Source organism: Lemur catta, chromosome 4 (assembly GCF_020740605.2).
Source record: "Lemur catta isolate mLemCat1 chromosome 4, mLemCat1.pri, whole genome shotgun sequence".
In the NCBI taxonomy this organism is placed as follows: domain Eukaryota; kingdom Metazoa; phylum Chordata; class Mammalia; order Primates; family Lemuridae; genus Lemur; species Lemur catta.
The window spans coordinates 105,470,645-105,490,479 of NC_059131.1; the positions used below are offsets into that span (position 1 = coordinate 105,470,645).

At 44.0% G+C, this 19,835-nt stretch overlaps 1 protein-coding gene across 2 annotated transcripts in view; it reads left to right on the top strand.

Moving 5' to 3' along the window:
- The first annotated feature begins 5,368 nt into the window (after positions 1–5,368).
- Positions 5,369–19,835, top strand: part of PGM2 (phosphoglucomutase 2) — a 30,969-nt gene continuing 16,502 nt past the window's right edge. Inside the window, exons 1-6 of one of the 2 annotated variants that reach the window (XM_045550510.1) lie at positions 5,369–5,467; positions 9,403–9,570; positions 13,409–13,515; positions 14,982–15,066; positions 17,146–17,229; positions 17,360–17,553. In XM_045550510.1, coding sequence (XP_045406466.1) covers positions 5,369–5,467; positions 9,403–9,570; positions 13,409–13,515; positions 14,982–15,066; positions 17,146–17,229; positions 17,360–17,553 — 737 coding nt within the window. Of the gene's footprint in view, positions 5,468–7,798; positions 7,969–9,402; positions 9,571–13,408; positions 13,516–14,981; positions 15,067–17,145; positions 17,230–17,359; positions 17,554–19,835 lie in introns of those variants that run through there. The other variant, XM_045550511.1, reaches the window with a different exon arrangement.

Below are 19,835 nucleotides of genomic sequence, written 5' to 3' on the forward strand. Positions count from 1 at the left end.
ATATTGTTATTATATTCTATTTTTATTTTTTCTTCATGAGTGTAAAGGAACCCAGTGATTCCTTCTTCAGCAAATACTTATTGAAAATCTATTATGAACTAAGCACTGTTCTAGGTGCTGGGGACTCAGGAAAAAAGAGCAGAAAAGATAGACAATAGTTTAAACAATCAAATATATAATACCATGGCAAGGAGCAATAAATGCTTTGAAAAAAATAAAGTAGGAGAAGAGGGTGGTGAAGACTCCATTTTGACCACAATGAACAGGACAGTCAATGGTATGCTGACAAGAGCTCGTGCCAGTTCATGAGAACTCACTATTAAATTTCTAGGAATTTTGTGTGCCAGATGTTAAATGCAGCCATTATTGAAAATTAATTGTATAAACTTGAAAGTAAATACATTATATTAAAAACAAAGGTTATAAATACTCGAACTCACCACCTTTTATTTAGTTTACTATCTCTTCCCATTGTGTGTGCTTTTTAAGTTATTTATATCTATTATGTCTGTGCATTGGACACATTCCATAATGATGTGCTATTGTGATCTCTGCACATCTCCAGGTTTGGTGATGTCACATATTGCTTGAAATCAGCCATGACGGATGCATTCACACCACGGAAATCGGCAAATACTGCAAATCAGGGCTTTTTATCCCAGAGAGCCAGTTGTTAAACATTTCCCAGCACTTTACAGAAAAGTGGTCCTTCTGATGGACTGATATTTGAGCAGAAGCCTGAATTAAATGCGGACATTAGTCACTGGAATATCTGGGGGAGAGCAACGTAGGCAGAGACCTGAGATCACTTGCTTGACATGTTGAAGCACCAGCCCAGAGAACAGCACGGCTGACCACAGTGAGCGAGGGAGAAAAGTGACAGGCAATCAGGGGACAGATTAAGTAGAACATCAAAGCCCATGGCAAAAGACACAGATTTTATTCGGAGTACGTTATGAAGTCATGGGAGAATTGAAAACACAAGAGAGACATGATCTGATTTATATTGCAAAGAATTACTCTACTGTGTGCATGAAAACAGACCGTTCTATCAGGTGGTGGTTCTAGATTTCAACTAGTAATTGAAATTACTAAGAATTACTCCTTGCTTGTTAGAAATATACTAGAACCATTGATATTTGCAACCATCCTAACATTTAATACAGGCACCACGGAATGCATGCTAGTGCCCACAAGGGCTCATCCCTACTCAATTCTCTTCTCCTTCCTGAGCACAGGGTTATCCTATATTCCAGCACCTTTTTGGTTCAGTGGGTTTATGTGAGGAGTTCTAGCTAATGAAATGTGAGCAAAAGTGACATGTGCCATTTCCAGGCGGAAGCATTTAAGAGCCACTGTGCGACCTCCATGCTTTTCTCTTGTCCTTCCATGGTGACTGCAGAGGCCACACATTAAGATTGGGTGGCTATAGGTGGAAGCCGAGGATGCGTGAGTGACTGCCTGCAGTGTAGCATCCATTGACCACCCTGGATGTGTAAAATAAGCAAGCAAAAAAAAAAAATCTTAGTTTCCTGGAATCCTGAAATTTAGTGATTAATTTATTACTTCAGCTTGGCTTGGCCTATCCTGACTAATGCAGAATGCCACGCCAGTAGGACTTCCGTAATAATAGCTATGCATTTATTTATTTACTCATTTATTGAGCATTTACTCTATGTCAGGCACTATGCTAAGCACTTTACGTGGATTTTCTCATTTAAGTCCCACATCCCCCCATGAGGTGGACACTATCATTGGCTCTGTTGTAGAAATAAGAAAACCGAGGCCAAGAGAGGTTAAATGACTGCCCAGGGCTGCCCAGAGAATAAAGGGTGAAATCGAGATCCCGTCCCTGGCAGCCTGATCCTACCTGAGGAAAGAACCAGCAGCCACCTGATTCTATTCATTTCTTTATCCATTTATTGGGCACTCACAGTGCCAGGCTCTGGGTAAGCAGAGATAAATAGGACAGCATTCCTGCCCTCCAGGAAGTCAGAGTCCAGGGAGGCAGAGCTCACAAAGAGAAACTCATAGTGGAATTGAGCCTACAGGAAAGACAGGGGAGAGCAGAATGCGCTGAAGAACACCGGAGTTGCAATCTGCAAAATCGGCACCAAGAAACCTGACAGGACGAACCACCTAGTTGCAACAACAAATAAATTGCAAAGACATTGAGGCAGAACCTACAGAACAAAAGAGACCTGAAAGACTTATCAACCAATGGGAAGATTATTTGGCTCCTGATTCAAGCAAATGGTAAAAAAAAAAAAAAAGACACCATAGACGTATGGAAATTAGAACACTAAATGGACATTTGATGATATTAATGACTTATTAACTTTAATTTTTAAAGTTTTAGGTGAGATAACGGTTTTGTGGTTATAAGTGTCCTTATGTTTCAGAGATGCATGCCAAAATATTTCTAGGTCAAATGATATGGTGTCTGGAATCCTCCTCAAACTAATATAGGAGGGGGAAGCGGGTGAATGAAACAAGATTGACCACGGATTGATCATTGTCGAGCTGCGTGACGGTTACATGGGGATCGATTCTAGTAAACATTTAAAACTTTCCAAAAAAAAGTTTTAAGACTGTTTCTGGCTGGATACAAAGGAACTGATAGAATCATTGACCAAGTGTTTGGGGACATTGGGAAGGTTTGCAAGGAAACCAGGATACCCACGTGTGAGAGCTCTTAGGCAACAAGGAGCATGCACAAACAAATGAAATTATTTTAAGCATCGCCTAACGCTATCTATGTCAGACATAGTTAATATTTGTTTTTCATCAAGAGCCTGCTGTTATCACATGGAAACAGGTTACCAGAGTTCATGGAACTTTCTCTGAAATGGACATGTGTAGAACGGGGCTGAATGGAACGGGAGAGGGAATGAACATCGGACTAGGAAATCCGGAGACCCAGAGCGAGAGTCCTGGCCCGGTCATTAACCGGCCGCGTGTCTTGGAAAAGGGCTCTTAAATTTTCAGTCTCCATTTCTTCACCTACAAAATAAGAAGATCTAAGCTGTTCCCTAAGAACCCTTCCTGGTGCAATAATCTACTATTCCACCTGGGCTTCTACCGACACGAAATGATAACTGTGGGGTCGTGTGTACTAAATCAGCACCTTCCGGTCACTGGAGCATCATTGTCAGACCCTCCGGTGTCAGCACCTTTGTCGCAGGAGACCCTGGAAAAGTCTCAGGCAAGTAGAGGAGCTCCTAATACAACCACCTGTTCACACCGGGAGCAGATGGGAGTAACAGAGTGTGACTATTGTGCATTGTTTTTTGGCAGCACCTAAGATCTTAAAGTCTTAGTAAGGAAGGAAAATTTATTTACAATTTCATAATTTCCTTGTTAAAAGTTCCTCTCTACTTGAAAAATACTTGCTTTCTACCCTTGTTTCTATAAAGGAATATTGGAGAAATCTGCTCCTTGGTCCACTTCCACACCTTTTGAAGCACAGCAGAGACTCAGCTGTAACCACCCCCCATCATGGAGGGACCAGTATGAACTCAGAGGCCCAGAACTGCTGGATATTTGAGACACTCCCTCCCCAGCTCCCTCCTACTTGGCAGAAGGCTGGAAGCCCCACCGGCACATGTGGGAGAACTCTGGCATTTGAGAGGAAAGCAGGGCTGCGTGAGACCAGCCTGGTCCCTGCTTCTCAGTGTCCTGCAATTTCAGCCCTAGCGTGACTGAGAAGGTTGGTCTGGTGCAGAGGGAGGAGACAGCCGTGTGCGGCAGACCCAGAGAGAACCTGACAGATGGGTGAAACCAAGGCTGCACACTCTCCTTCTCCTCTTCTTCCTCTGTGCTCCAGTCCCTCAGGCCTTTCAGTTCAGGGGACGGACCATACTCTGACTGAAAAGTGTTTTCCAGGCTGTCTGCCCCAGTGTCAACCACCGCCTTCTTCCCTCACGTCTCTCATAAGCTCCCGGTGCTCAGGGAAACTTCCTGACTAGGGCGGCCTCTGTTGTCCTGAACCCTCGTGGGATCTTGCTTTCCTTCCAGCACGATCAGTTTGCAATTCTATGACTGATATGCCTCTCTCATTACACTTAAACAGACATCATAGACCCTCCTTACATATTATTTCCTTTTTAAAATTGAAGAACACAGAAAATGCACAACTGGTATCATGACAGCAAAATATTACCAGGTGAACACACCTGTGCAACCACCACCCAGGCCAGGAAATGGAACAGTCCTAGAATCCCAGAGGCATTTTCCCTCGTTCCCAAAGGTAACCACTCTTCTGACACACGTAGATGAGTTTTGCTTCCTTTTTAGCTTTTAATCTTGACTTAAAAAAATTGCAATATAACTTACATACAGTGAACTTTACCCTTTATAGTCTACAGTTCTATGAATTTTGATAAATGCGTAGAGTTGTGCAACCATGAGCTCAATCAAGATACAGAACAGTTCCCTCACTCTGCAAATTCGCTTGTGCCCTTAGTGGCCAACCCCTCCTCCCACCCACAGCACTTGGGAACCACTTATTGTTTTCTTTTCTATTGTTTTTTGGGGGTGGGGCCTGACTTCCTTCAATGTTTGTGAGTCATCCATGATGCTGGGTATAAAGCAGTTCATTTTCATCGCTATGTGAATATACCGTAATTTATTTATACGAATTGGTATGACTATACCACCATGTATTTATCCACTGTAGTGTTCATGGACACGTGGGGTATCTCCAGTTTGGGGCTTTTACAAACAACGCAGCTAGAAACACCTGCACATGCCTTGTCACGCTCACGTGCCCGCATCTTTATGCCCAACGACATGGAAGATGTACCTCTATATTAGTTTCTAGAAGTTCCATTTTACCTTTCACGCTTAAAGCTACAATTGCCCTGGAATTAACCCCTGTGCGTGATGTGAGGGGGTCAAGGCCCCGCGTGGCCAGCCGGTTGACCCGGCACAGGGCTCCGCAGCGCCCCCTCGGGAATAACCCGTCCGGACCCCGGGAGCTCCGACTCCGGAGTCCGCGCTAGCTGCGCCGCTCTGGGTGTCGTGATCTCCCCACTCCGTCCTTGCTTCTGGGGCTCCTTCTCGCCGTTCTCGCCCCGCTGGATTTCCACGTGATTCGCAGGCTCGGGTCTGAGCGCGGCCGGCGCCCCGCGGGGCCTCGGTGGGGACCGCCGCGCACGGGGCGGCCGCGGAGCCTCCGGACGCCGGCACTGCCCGCCCCGGGGGCCCGGTCCCCGCCACGGCCCGCTCGCGTCGCCGTCCCCGCGCAGCCCCGGCGTCGCGCCCGCAGCTGCGGCCCCGCCCCGGCGCTCCCCGCCCCGCCGCGCCCCCGCGCGCCCGGCCGGAAGGGCGACCTCGCCTGCCACAGCCTGGCGGTGGCGGCGCGGGGATGGCGGCGGCGGCGGCGCAGGCGGCTCCGGGGGGCAGCGACGCGGGCACGGACGCCCGGCTGGACGGGGAGACCGCCCGGTGGCTGCTCTGGGACAAGGTGAGGCCGAGCGGGAAGCGCCGGGAGGAGGTGCCGTGCTCCGCCTCCGTCCCCTGCGCCGCGCCGGTTTCCTTTGGCGAGTGGCGGTGGCGGTGGCGGTGCTTCCCTCCCTCCCCTGCCACCCCGCAGGGTCCCGCGGGTCCTGCGGGAGCACCGAGGAGCAAGATGCCCCGGCGGCCTGGCCGGCGTGTGGCCTGTTGGGAGTTAGGCCGGGACCGCAGGTTCGGGGCTGCGGAGCGAGCCAGGGCGGTGTTGTTAGAGCCGGTTCCCCTGGGCCCGGGAACAGAAAGACAGAGTCACCGAGGCTGCAAAGGCAAAGGAGTTTTATTTTGACTGGCTCGAGCTAGGGTCCAGGTCCCAGAGCACCAACGCAGTGGTCTCTTTACGAACCAGGACCCCGCCTTGGGGTAAAAGCAAAGCTTTTATACTTTTTTTTTGCTGGAGTCTGTTGCTAGTTATTTCTGATAAGAGACTCTTTCCCAAGAGATTCCCTCCCAGGAGATTCTCTCCCCAAGGACACTCGCCCTGCACAGCCGCCTCCCTATCAGGAAGCCACCTGCGGTGCGGTTTTTTGTTTTTTTTTTTAAACTGCATTTGAGCAGGTTTTAGCTCTTTATCGTAATCAAGCAGTAAGCAAGCAAGCTTTGTGTACAGAAGCGGAATTTGGCTGTTAGCTAAGAGCAAAAAACAAGTCACCATCAAACAAACTAAAATGTTGTTTTAGTCCTACTCTACAGTGTGAATGCGGCGCTCTGGCTGTGTCTGGTTGAGGCGCGCCCGCCTTGCTGTCACTCAGACCGCTGGCTCGTCCTCTGTAGCCCTTGGTGCATCCCCGTGGACCCGGAATCGCTCCCTCCCGCCCATCCTTTTCGCGTCTGGGCAGGATTCCGGTCCACCTTCTCAAGGGCTTGGTTACAAATGTGGGTCCTCCCCGGTGGGCCCGCCTGGCTTCGGGAGTCTCCCTTAGAACTCTGACTTTGCTGAGGTGAGAAGGAGCCCTTTGGACACAACATAGCTGTTTTCCTCTTTTATTCCCTTTCTTTGACGCTAGAGCAAGAAGGGATCAGGGACCCAGCTCTGGACATCACTCCCTCTCTCCTCTCTAACTTGAGTCTCCCTCCCTCCCTTCCTGTTCCTTCGTGCATATTGTTGTCTGTTCCTCCCTGCTCTCTTCTGCTGACTTTGTTTCTCCTGTTGTGACTCATGTTTCCGGTCTGAACCTCAATGTAGCCAACAGAGAGAGTCCTTCCCTGGCTATGAAGTGTAAATTATTTCTCCCTAATGGCCTCTCTAAACTTGTTTTTTTCCTTTGTAGGTCTCACTGCAATTGGTAAAAACAACCCCGCCAAATCCACCCCACTTGTTTGTAGGTTTGTCCAATGTCTGTCTCCAGGGCTGACTTCAGGGTGTGAAACCTCTGCAGTCACGCAGGACAGGGTGCTCCTGGAACGGCCCATTGTTGGTTTAATGCTCTCCTGGCCTGTCTTGAAGTTTTTAATTGTTGAGCAAGGGGTCACCCATTTTCACCTTGCACTGGGCCCCAGCAAATTATGTAGTTGATCCCCTCTGCTCTCACTAACTTCCACGGTTTGCAGTGCCTGGCGCCGCACATGATGCTAGGAGGTCCCTACAATATTTGATGAATGAATGAAGGAGAGTGCAAGCTCTGACGGATCTCTGTTTTTATTTACTGTTCTCTGGCTCCTGTAAATGAAATGGCAGCAAACCCCATTTTCATAATGCTGTTGGCAACTCCTTGGGTGGTTTTTCTTTTCCTGGAACTCTGTGATTCTTAGTGGGGAAAATGTTTCCATTTCTGATAAGTTAGTAACTTACAGAGTATAGAATTCTTTTGAAGTCAGACTTGGTAATGCATTATTCCATAAAATTTTCCCTTTGAAGCAAAAAAAAAAAAAATCCTAAATTCTACATAGTGTTGCATCTATATATAGAAAGACTGTACTTCCTGGGTCCAAGAAGAGGGGATGTTGTCGTTCTTTAATTTTGAATTTTTGCCACTCCTCATGTTCTTTCCTCTCTCAAAATTTCTTCTTTGGCTTGAGAGAGGCACCTATGTGGGAAGGAGCCCTTTCATCCTCCAGTGACCCTCCCAGCCCCCAAAAGCATGGCAGCCCTGTAATCTGATGCCCCCCACGAGTGGCAAGGCACCCCAGTGGGTGTCTCGCGTTTCCACCGTGCCTTCATTCCTGCTGTCTTCTCTGCCGTTGGTTTTGGTCACTGTCAGGGCTGGTTCTGATCTCTGTTCCCCTCTTGACTTTTCCTTCTTATCTCTGTCTCCTTTGTTCCTCTTAGGCTACTTGGTCTTTTATAGATATCAAAGGCCAATTAGGGTTTCCCAAGTCTACACTGAACAAGAGAGGATCTCTGGATATTGGGTGTGACAGTGAAGTGTGTTTTCTCATTTGCTCCGCGAGCATGTATTGAGCCTCTTTTATGTACCAGATCTGAGCTCTTCTTTGGGGCACCTGACAATCTGATAGGTAAGACTGTGTTCTGTGATTAATGCCTATTGCTTTTAACAAAAAAAAAGGTGGGAGTTACTTGATCCTTGTTGAGCCTGGAACAATCTGGAAATGTGGGCTTAATTCCAAAAAGCCAAGGTTTTATTGCATTAGCATTCAAAGTTTAATTGTATGGCCACATCTTTCCTGAGTGTTCATCTAAATGGATGATGACTGTAAGATAGGAACATAAAGTACTTTCTCTGTTGTTCCCCTGAACTCATAATTTAAAAGTCTCCTGTGAAATTAATGTGATTGTCATTATTTTTCTCCCATCTTAACATTATCTGCAATTATTGAACAAAGAAAATAGAGCAATGTATAATGAACTTAAATGATTCATGTTAGTGTCCATTTGAAGCAGTTAATGTTATAGAAGAGCCACTACGTTAATGCTTATCGTGCAGCCTAAGCAAGTCACTCAGTCTCTGAGGCTTCCGCATCTGTAAAATGGAGTTTTTGTAATTTGCCTGCTTCTTGGTGTCGTTGCAAGATTCAGACTTGACCACATATGTGAACGCATTGTACAAATTATAAACTATTACAAAAGTAAGGGGTTTGTTTTGTTGTTGTTGTTATTTATTTCTTCAGACAAAGTCTTGCTCTGTTGCCCAGGCTAGAGTGCAGTGGCATCATCATAGCTCACTGAAGGCTCAAACTCTTGGGCTCAAGTGATTCTTCTGCCTCAGCCTCCCAAGTATCTGACACTACAGGTCTGTGCCACCATGCCCAGCTAATTTTTTTCTATTTTTGGTAGAGGCGGGGTCTTGCTCTTGCTCAGGCTATTCTCGAATTCCTGAGCTCAAGCCATCCTCCTGCCTCAGCCTCCCAGAGTGCTAGGATTACAGGCGTGAGACATCCCGCCTGGCCAAGGTTTTGACTTAGATTGTATAATCTATCAATCTCTGGGAAATATGAGGACATTAGAGAAGAAAATGAACATTTAATTGCAACAAAGTGCCAGGCAGAGAAAAATACTTTACATTCATTTGATATAATCTACCTAAAACCTTAAAAACTGTGTAAGGAAGGTTCTGGATTGTTTCCATTTTACAGATGGGGAAACTAAAAATTTGAGAAGCTAGGTAATCTGCCAAGCATACAGAATTAGTTGGTAAGTGGTGTGGCTGGAATCCCATTCTGGGCGTTAGACTCCTGTGCTAAAAACCTCTATTACCATTTCTCCAAAAGTGCTTATTACCTTAGCAGGGAAGAAAAGAATACTTACATTTTAGTGTCAAATAAACTGGTTTCATGTTTCAAATTTCAAAAGCATCAGAAAATTGAAAAGCTTATGTGTATGTATGTAATTTTTCCCCATAGGTTAGAATTATTGCAGGGTTTTTTACATTTCATACTTTTCTTTCTCTTACTTGTCTGGCTGTATCTGGTCTATACATTTCTGTTTTGCAGAATCCTTTGACTTTGGATTTAGTGAAACGACTGATAGCGGAAGGTAACACAGAGGAACTACAGAAATGTTTCGGGGCCCGAATGGAGTTTGGGACAGCAGGCCTTCGAGCTGCTATGGGAGCAGGCATTGCTCGTATGAATGACTTGACCATCATCCAGACCACACAGGTACCACATTTTTATAATTCCTAGTTACTCCTAGCTTATCCCCTGGTTCCTTTTGTATCTGATAGAACTAATTTGTTTTAATCATGAACGAGTCTTACCAGCTTGGCTGGGCACAGGGAGTCCCCACCGCGTACTCTGTAAATAAGGCTTGCACGGTTGGTTGAAGCAGCACTTGTCTCAGGACTCATATACGCATGCATGCTCCATTCATTCATTCCTTCATTTAACAGATTCATTGAGTGCCTGCTATGTATGTGTCAGGCACTGGGGATGTAAGAATGACTAGAACAGACAGATTCCCTCATGGAGCTTTCATTCCAGTACAAATGCACCAACTAAGCGGTGCAGCTTTTAAGGTCTTATAATTTTTGCCATGGTTCTATGGATGCAAGCACTAAAACGCTTTTCCAACTGCCAAAATTACCAAAAGCCGGTTCTATTTATGGTATGGGTTGAATCTATTATTGAATTTTCTTGCCTTAATTTATGAATTTTGTTGTCAGAGACTAGACCTAGCTTATAGGAATAGAGATGAAAACTTTGACAAACCGGAAGAGCTGCCACTGAGTATTGGGAGTACTGTTTGTAAGGGAAATGAAATAGAACAGATTATTCTCACGATTGCTTCAACTTAGACTTGTTAAAAATGAATGTCACTTTAATTGTGGGAAAGTAAAGGCTAGAAAAATTGCCTAATAATGATTATGTGTGCCTCCCATGTACATCCCAGTGTGAAAGGTAGAGTCAGGCATGTTCTAGCAAAACCCCAATAACCTAAGGGTACAGAATTGCCATGGGAACTCCTGCCCACAAACTCTTACTAAGCTAGAGATCTTCTTGGAGGGAAGGTTTAGAGTGGAGTGAGTGTGGGAAGCCCGTTCCAGTCACTAGGGCTATAACACATCGTCCAAAACATAGTGATTTAAGACAACAGCCACATTTATTTTGCTCACGAATATGTCATTTGGGAAGAGTTGCGTGGGGACAGCTCATCTCTGCTCCATTCAGTATCAGCTGGGCCAGTTTGGGTTGGAGTCATTTGGAGACTCCTTCATTTACCTGTCCAGTTATTGCTGGCTCTGGGCTGGGATCTTAACTGGGGCTGAACACCCACATGTGGCCTCAGCTTCCTTGCAGGATGGTAGCTGGTTTCTAAGGGAGCTTCCTGAGAAAGAGGGAATGTGCCAGGTGGAAACCGTACTGACTTTTATGACCTAGCTTTGAAAGTCACGCAAAGTCACTTCCCCATATTCTATTTGTTAGAAGTGAGTCGATAAAGCTGGCTCATATTCAAGCAGACGGCACACAGACATCCACTGTTCACTGGAGAAACTTCAGCATACATTGCAATACCATGTGGGATGGGGTATGTTGCTGTGGCGATCTTTGGAAAATCCATCTGGTCCCACCTGCCATGAGGCCTAATTGTTAGGGGGTTCTAAGGGATTCTAGAATAACCTTGAGACTTTTTTCTTGTGTTCATTTACATCTAGTTTCCAAGAATGATGAAATGTATTTCCATTTAGGACCTATCTCACCCACCCACCCTTTCCCCTAGAAGAATTGGAAGTAGACCCTATGGTAGTTAAGGATCCTATAAAACCAAGACGATCAATAATTTGAAGATCATCTAGTTCAATCAGCCACCCCCTTGGAATAGTTTTCTCCACAACCCCACCACTCTGCAGTGGTCACCTAGCCTATACTGGGATGCTTATAACAGGAGACAAGGATGTTAAGAGTTAAGAAAGTTGTATCTGAGCAGCAGGTGACTCTGTAAGATTTTAGGAGTGGCTGCAGAATTAGAGGAAAGAGGATTCCCAGAACAGACCACTTAGGCTTCCACCGTGAGCTTGGGCAGCGCTCGCTGGCAGAGTGCTGATGTGCAGATCCAGTGGTCCCTTTTCGCCGTGCTGACTTGCACTGTGGCGTAGGGCCCTTCCTGCTGGCCTTCAGGTGTGGAGTCGCAGCCTGCTGTGCCCCCAGGTTTGCCTGCTCAGGTTAAGGAAGCAGGTGTGTGTGATTCAAGAACATCTCGCAGGAAACAGGATAGAAACTGGAGGACAACTTTTGTCTTGTTTGCCTCATTTACAGAGGTTATAATTTCCTTTTATCAATGAATTTCTGCTCTATTTTATGCTTGATTTGTGACCTATGTGTTCTTAGTTACTTAATCTATCCATGTCACATCAGTGATGGAGAACTCACTGTCCCCTGAAATAGCCCATTCTGTATTTTGTGCTATTCTCATTAAAAGATGGTTTCATTATTTTGAGCCCAAATCTGCCTTTCTGTAGCCTTTACGTATTTGTTCTAATTTTTGAGGCCATATAACAAGCTTGATTCTTGTGTTTTATAGTACTCCAATTCTGAAAACCTCCCTCTTCTCCCACTGAGTCTTTTCTCTAGAATACGCATTCCCTTTTCCCGTAGCTGTTTTCTCAGGTCCTCATCCTCAGCAGGCCCCAGAAACTTTTAGAGAATCTGGAGATGGTTTTGAACTGTGACCAAATGCTTTTGCCCCCTTGAGCACTGGGTCTGGCCTGGCGGTTAACCAGGGAGGGGGAGGGGTGCTGTCACTGTGAAGCCTCAGAGTGTCAGACATCTGAGTACCTTCTGGGGAACCCACAAAACCAATACACACGTGTCTTTATTTCCTGGTGTCACTCAACCTCAGAAGACATGCTCAGTGCAGTGTTTGTCAAAGAGAATTCTAAAGTCATTCTGGGGGTGTGATGTGTCCGCCTACCAAAAATTAGAATTACATATATTATTTATGACACTTCCTTTAACCAAAGTGAAATAAATAATAATAACCGTCATTTTTGCCGAGTCAACCAGAGTTCTCTTTGTTCTGCAAGGCTTTGAAGGAAAGTATCGGTAAAAATAATGCTCATAATGGCAGACACTTGGTGTTGAATTCTCAGCACTTTGCATGTTTTAATTAATTAACTCCTTATAACAGCCCTATGAGTTGGGTACTATTATTTTCCTGTTTTACAGAAGAGGAAACTAAGGCATCAGGAGATTAAAGAACTTGTAATTTGCTTATAGGGGTCAGAGTGAAGTACAAATCCACAGATTCTGATTCTAGAGTGTTTATTTTTTTATTTTTTTTTTTTTTTGAGACAGAGTCTCACTTTGTTGCCCGGGCTAGAGTGAGTGCCGTGGCATCAGCCTAGCTCACAGCAACCTCAGACTCCCGGGCTTAAGCAATCCTACTGCCTCAGCCTCCCGAGTAGCTGGGACTACAGGCATGAGCCACCATGCCCGGCTAATTTTTTTTTTTTTGTATATATATTTTTAGTTGGCCAGATAATTTCTTTCTATTTTTGGTAGAGACGGGGTCTCACTCTTGCTCAGGCTGGTCTCGAACTCCTGACCTCGAGCGATCCACCCGCCTCGGCCTCCCAAAGCTAGGATTACAGGCGTGAGCCACCGCGCCCGGCCTAGAGTGTTTATTTTTAAGCCCTACATTGAGCCACCTCTTACCAGACCTGGGCACAAACCAGGCTCTGCTATTGTGTATCTGAAACTAGGCACGTGACAGTATCTCTCTGAGCCTTTGTTTTCCCATCTGTAAAATGGCATTTCTTGGCAAACTTGATCGGGGGTTAGAGATAATAGATGCTAAGTGCCCCACACAGATAGATAGGCAATGATAAAGCTGTTATTTTCTTACTGTTCAGTTTGTTTAATTACTGAGAGGTTTTCCCCCCTCTGCTATAACATTCTCCTATGAAAGTTGAGAAAACTTGATTTTTGGTTAATTATTCTATATCGTATAAATAAAAGATGTGTTAAACATACAGTCTTTCAAGCCATGGGGTATTTTTAGGGATTTTGCAGATACCTGGAACGACACTTCAGTGACCTGAAGCAGAGGGGTGTCGTGATCAGTTTTGACGCTCGAGCTCATCCATCCAGTGGAGGCAGCAGCAAAAGGTATTTAAACATTTTTAGGAAATGATTTTTTTGTAGTTTATTTTGCAGTTTTATTTTTAATCACCATTTCAATATCTTGAGTCTTGACTTTAAATACATCTGTTAGCTACCTTGCTTAACTGTGAACTGACGAGTAAATTCTGTTTGCAACTTTGTAAAATTCTGGTTATATACTTAGATTAAGAAAATAATATTATCTGGATGATTTAGAATATAATACCCATCTAAATGAAAGACATTTTTTAAACTGGCAATATTATTTTTCCCTCTCATTTACTTCTTTTTATGTAATTTTTTTCCGCTGCTATTCATAAGTCTTATGACCCACTTCTCATGTCAAGCTGCATTTTTGTAACATTCCCGAACTGATGGGACTCTCTCGTGTAGCTGTAGGTATGAGATGATGGTGATAGTAATAGTGGCAGTCATTTGAGTACTGATTATGAACCAGGCACTTATGTATTTATTCATTGAATCCTCCCAACAACCTATACGGTATGCACTTTTATCTCTTTGCCCTGCGATCATAAAATGAGAGGAGGAGTCACAACAGCATAAGGACACTTGCACCAGAGGTCAGCAAACTTTTTCTTTATAGGGCAGATAGTCCATGTCTTACACATTGCGCACCGTATGGTCTCTGTCCCACTACTCAACTTACTGCAAAGCACAAAAACACCCATAGACAATACATAAATGAATGGGCATGGCAGTGTTCCAATAAAACTTTATTTACAAACTGGGCTGTAGTTTAGCAACTCCTGCTCTTAACCATGTTACATGAGCCTCTTCTTAATTAAACACTTGCCCTATTATGATGAATTTTTTATCATTCCAGAGCATAAGTATTAATGGTTTCTCAGATTGGGAGAACATACAGATACTTGTTATTAATGAAAAGTCTCACTGACTCTGCAGAGCTGGATGAATTTATAGAGTCCTGTCTTTGCCCACCCAGAACTTCCGATCTAAGAGAGAAGCCTTGATGGCAACAAATGTGTGGCCGTGAGGAAGGGAGTGTGGCCAGGGAGAATCCCCAGATGATGTCAGCCCCCAGACTGAACTCAAGAGGGCATAAGGTTTTTAGTTTTCAGCTTTGCAGGCTCAAAAATGTGATTTTTTTCAATAGAGCAAGAAAAATGTTGTAGCTCTGGGAGATGAAGGCGCATGAAAGACATGTGATGTGGCATAAACCAGGTATCAGCTTGCGATTTGCAGTCAGTGAATGTGCATTTGCAGTTAGACCCAGATCACAAGCATGTTCTGCTGCCTCGGGGCGGTCAGATCCGCTGGCCAGAGCAGTACAGGTATGTGCACAGTGAATACCGAGGCTAAATCTGCCTGTCGTCCTTAATCTGGAGGTTGTGTTCTACCTAAGGAAGTGTCCGGCATTCATTTCCTTCTTCCTGTCGCCTGAGGTCTTGACAACTTGACTCTTTTTCTTCCCTGTCACTCTGCATTCCCAGGTTTGCCCGACTTGCTGCAACCACATTTATCAGTCAGGGGATTCCTGTGCACCTCTTTAGCGATATAACCCCAACCCCCTTTGTGGTAAGTAGCTGCTTCCTTTTATAGTTTCCTGTCACGGGATCGGGGATGAGACTTGGCTGACTTTTACAGTCTTAGGGCTGCTGGGGTTGGACTGTTTGAACGACAGAAGAACTTAGCATTTATCAGGCGTTCTCTTTTCTCTCCAGGAATGCTTCTCCCACATCCTGGCGATTTTTCTCTGGTATTCAAGTTTTGATTCGTCAGAATTGGGTTTTTAAATGTGCAATTTTCCTTTTGCTTGCGTTCTGAGGGTGTTTTAGCAAGTTAGCAAAATGATGTTTTGTCTGTTGGTTTTTTAATTTGATGTGTAGTTCTTTTTCCCAGCTATCGTAATTAGGAAACTTCTTGTGTCTAAATCTGAATTCACCTCAAATCCTCTCTTATGATGAATATTTTTGACAAATTGAGGCACCGGCCTTTTATACATATGTTTCACGCTAAATGCTATTCATGGTTCACACAGAGAGCATGCTTGGCATGTTTGAGTAAGACATTTTATCAAATTCTTCATGTAGCAGAATCTAAAGAGAAGCTGTTGCTTTGATGTAGTCAGACCTTTTAAGAGCTGAACCAGATGCTGAGAATATATGTTTTTAGAAATGATTTGGATGCAGTTACTTGCATCAAGTAGAAACGAGAGTGTATCAATACAGAAGTCAGTCCCACTTGTTTTGTGTTTGCCATTTCTAGTGCACTGGCAGGTAAATGCAACACCTCCCAGATTGTAAATAGCCCAGGACACACACTCTATGTCACATCCAAATGTAGTTCAAGTTGCCTTGGTTTTTTGTTTGTTTGTTTGTTTTTAGAGACAGGGTGTCTCTCTATCAGCCAGGCTGGAATGCAGTGGTGCAATTACACCTCACTGTAACTTCAAACTGGGCTTAAGAGATCCTTCTGTCTCAGCCCTCCAAGGAGCTGGGACTACAGGTGTGCACCACTGCACCCGGCTTTTTTTTTTTTTTTTTTTAATAGAGACAAGGTGTCACTGTGTTGCCCAGGCTGGTCTTGAACTCCTGACCTCAAGCAATCCTCCTGCCTCAACCTCCCAAAGTGCTGAGATTACAGATGTGAGCTACCGTGCCTGGCCAAGTTCATTGATGGAAAAATTACAGTGTGTTCAAGCATCCTAACTGTCTTCTGTACCAAGTATTAATAGCTATTATTTTTATAACAGAAATGAATTAAATGAGTGTCTCATGATCATTTCCCCACACCGTGGAGTGGTTCCCCCCTTTCCTTTGCCCCAGGGTACCTGGAAGATGTGACATAACTTTTAAGGGGACAGGAAACTGCAGTGATTCTCGGCGGGTGGCTGGAGGGGACCGGTGGTTGGATCTCAGGTTGCCTGTGTGCAGTAAATCTCATTTGCAGCCCCTCCCCCCACGGTGGGCAGTCGCCTTGTAAAGATGGGAGCTAAGACACAGTGTAAGGGAGGGATATTTAACCCTGGAGTGAGAGATAAATGTGTAACCTATAAGAGCACTTTGTTTCCTGAACTTTCTGCTCAACTGTTTCCTTAATAGCAAATGAGAAAGAGGAGGAGAAGGAGAAGCAGTTGGAGGGAATAAACGGAATTTATAAGCTCCTGCACCAAGTGGAAACCTAAAAAGAACACTGAGGGAGGCTGGACATGGTGGCTCATGCCTGTAATCTCAGCACTTTGGGAGGCTGAGACAGGAGGATCTCGTGAGCCCAGGAGTTCGAGGCTGCAGTGAGCTATACTCAGGCCACTGCGCTGTAGCCTTGGAATAGAAGTTTAGACCATTTTTTTATTTGAAGTGTTTTCTCGCTCTAGCACGTAGAAAGAAGACAGAATGAGAAGACGACGCCTAGGAAATTACTCACCTTTCCGGTTAGGACACAAGTCCTGGAATTGTGAGCAGCCAGTTAGTTCCAAGGGTAGTAAGAGTATACTGCTTGGGTGTGGCACAAAAATACTGGATGAGACGTTATGATATTTATATACTGTGTTTATTGAAAGGGAACAAGTTGGCACAAACAGTATACAATAGACATTGTATATATATCTAATTTTTTGTTAAAAATTGTTTGCTTTTATTTCCTGCTACATTACAGCCCTACACAGTGTCACATTTGAAACTTTGTGCTGGCATCATGGTAACTGCCTCCCACAATCCAAAGCAGGATAACGGTTATAAGGTATTTTTATTTTTCTCTCCACATTATGTCCTTCTGTAGGAATCCTGTACGTTACTGTTTGGGGGCGTAGGTAATGGATGCTTTATTTTCATTAACTCTAAACTTTTCGAATGTGTTCTGGGCTCTCTAGGTCTATTGGGATAATGGAGCTCAGATCATCTCTCCTCACGATAAAGGGATTTCTCAAGCTATTGAAGAAAATCTGGAGCCGTGGCCTCAAGCTTGGGACGATTCTTTAATTGATGGCAGTCCGCTTCTTCACAGCCCAGGTGCCTCTGTCAGGAAAGCCTACTTTGAAGACCTTACAAAATACTGTTTCCACAGGTAAATGGATTGTGTCTTTACTGACCTTGAGTTAAGTTAATGTGATTCAGCCAAATTCTATCAATTTTCATGAAATTTTCCTCTTTAATTGGTGCATATAGTGCATCTGATTTTAGAGGCTGTAGACTGGGGTTGGCAAACTTTTCTTAAAAAGGCACACAGTAATTATTTTTGGCTTCGAGGGCTGTGTGAATTCTTTCTGCTGTTGTAGTACGAAAGCACCCATAGATGATACGTCACTGAAGGAGTTTAAACACAAAAGCGGGTAGCTGGCTCTGTCACCTAGACTGGAGTGCAGTAGCATCAAAATAGCTCATTGCAATGTCGAACTCCTGGGCTCAAGCAATCTTTCTGCTTCAGCCTCCTGAGTCTCTAGGGCTACAGGGGCACGCCAGCAGGCCTGGCTAATCTTTTCTATTTTTTGCAGATGTGGGGTCTCACTATGTTGCCCAGGCTGGTCCTGAACTCCTGGGCTCAAGCAATCCCAAAGTGTTGGGATTACAGGCATGAGCTACCACACCTGGCCCTTCTTTTTTTTTTGTATTTGGTAGAACTTCTTTGTTTATGTAGAAAACTACCTTTATTTATTCTAATTACACTTATTTATTTTAAAATGTTTTTCCTTGTTACCTTTGAAAAAAAATTTTTTTTTTTTTTGAGACAGAGTCTTGCTCTAAGGCCCGGGGCTAGAGTGCCGTGGCGTTAGCCTAGCTCACAGCAACCTCAAACTCCCGGGCTCAAGCAATCCTCCTGCCTCAGCCTCCCGAGTAGCTGGGACTATAGGCACCACCACCACATCCAGCTAACTTTTTCTATTTTTAGTAGAGACTGGTCTCTTTTTTGCTCAGTCTGGTCTCCAACTCCTGACCTCAGGCAGTCCTCCCACCTTGGCCTCCCAGAGTGCTAGGATTACAAGCATGAGCCACCATGTCTGGCCACCTTTGGAATTTTTTTATTAAAACTTTTGCTGAACTGTTTTTAAAAGTTTGATAATATTTATTAATCTTTTAATTATGGCTTCTGGGTTTTATGTCATACTTACTTAGGAAGATCTTCTCTAGACCAAAGTTATTTTTTTTTTAATTCCCCATGATTTTTCTAAAACTTTCATGTTTACATTTCATAGTATTTCAATCTTTCAAGTGATTGGTAACTTTTAATTTTGTATGGGGTGCAAAGTAGGAAAGTGGATTCAGTTTTTCCTAAAAGGTTTGTGGTTGTACCAATACGATAAATTGAAGAATCTATCTCTTTTTTTGGCTAATTGGATACGATACCTTTATGAAACTGTTTCTAACATTAATCAAGTGCTTATTATATTATATATAAGATAATTGCTAGAGGCGCTTCACATATAGTTTCATTTTAATCCTCATGGTAATGCTGAGGGTAAGTTCTGGTACATTACCATGTTATAGATGAGAAAACCGCAGCAAAGTGTGATTAAGTGAATAGGCATCAGTCACACGGCTTGTAGGTGTCAGAGTTCCACGATTTAAATTTGGGTCTGATTCCAGAGCATGTTAACCACTAAGCTTTACTGCTGCAAATGTGCATTTCCCATTTCAAATTGGATCAGCTTCTGAACTCTCTATTCAGTTCCTTTTGTCTGCCTTTTTATATATAGTACCAAACTGTTTTAATTATTGTAGCTTTATAATGTATTTTAATATCTGAGAGTTTTTTTCAGATTTGTCCTCCCTGATCTTGCATATTTATTTTACTAAATGCATTTTATTTTCAAGAGTATGTTTGTTTTAAACCACTATTGTCTTAGAGAAGACCTTGTTTGTTTATTCATTTCTAAAAGAAATGGATAATAACCTCAGATTCTAGCGGTCAGAGCACTGGAAATTTTAAAAATCTTATGTTTACTTTTCTATAACTTCTTTCAATTTTGATGTTTCTTGTTATTCTACATTAAGTCCCTAGATCATGGTACTTTGCCAAACAGAATTGTTACTTGGCAAAGAAAAGTTTTATCTTTTATCTGTTCGTGTATGGGATAACCCATCACATTCTGTTAAAGGAACAGCTTGAAAATCATTCCTGAAGCTAACCCAGGCTGTGCGGAGCCCTGGAGCTGGGACCCTCAGCTCCAACTCTGCCGTGGCGGCCGCCCACCCCGTGCTGGAGCCGGAGCCTGAGGTTCTCTGCTGTGTCCTACTCTGCATGTGAAAGCTGCTCCATAAAAGAGAATCTGTAAATAATCACATTTGCTGGAAATGACTATGGAGTAAAATTTAAAACTTGAGTATGTTGGCGGGGATATGTATATTTGA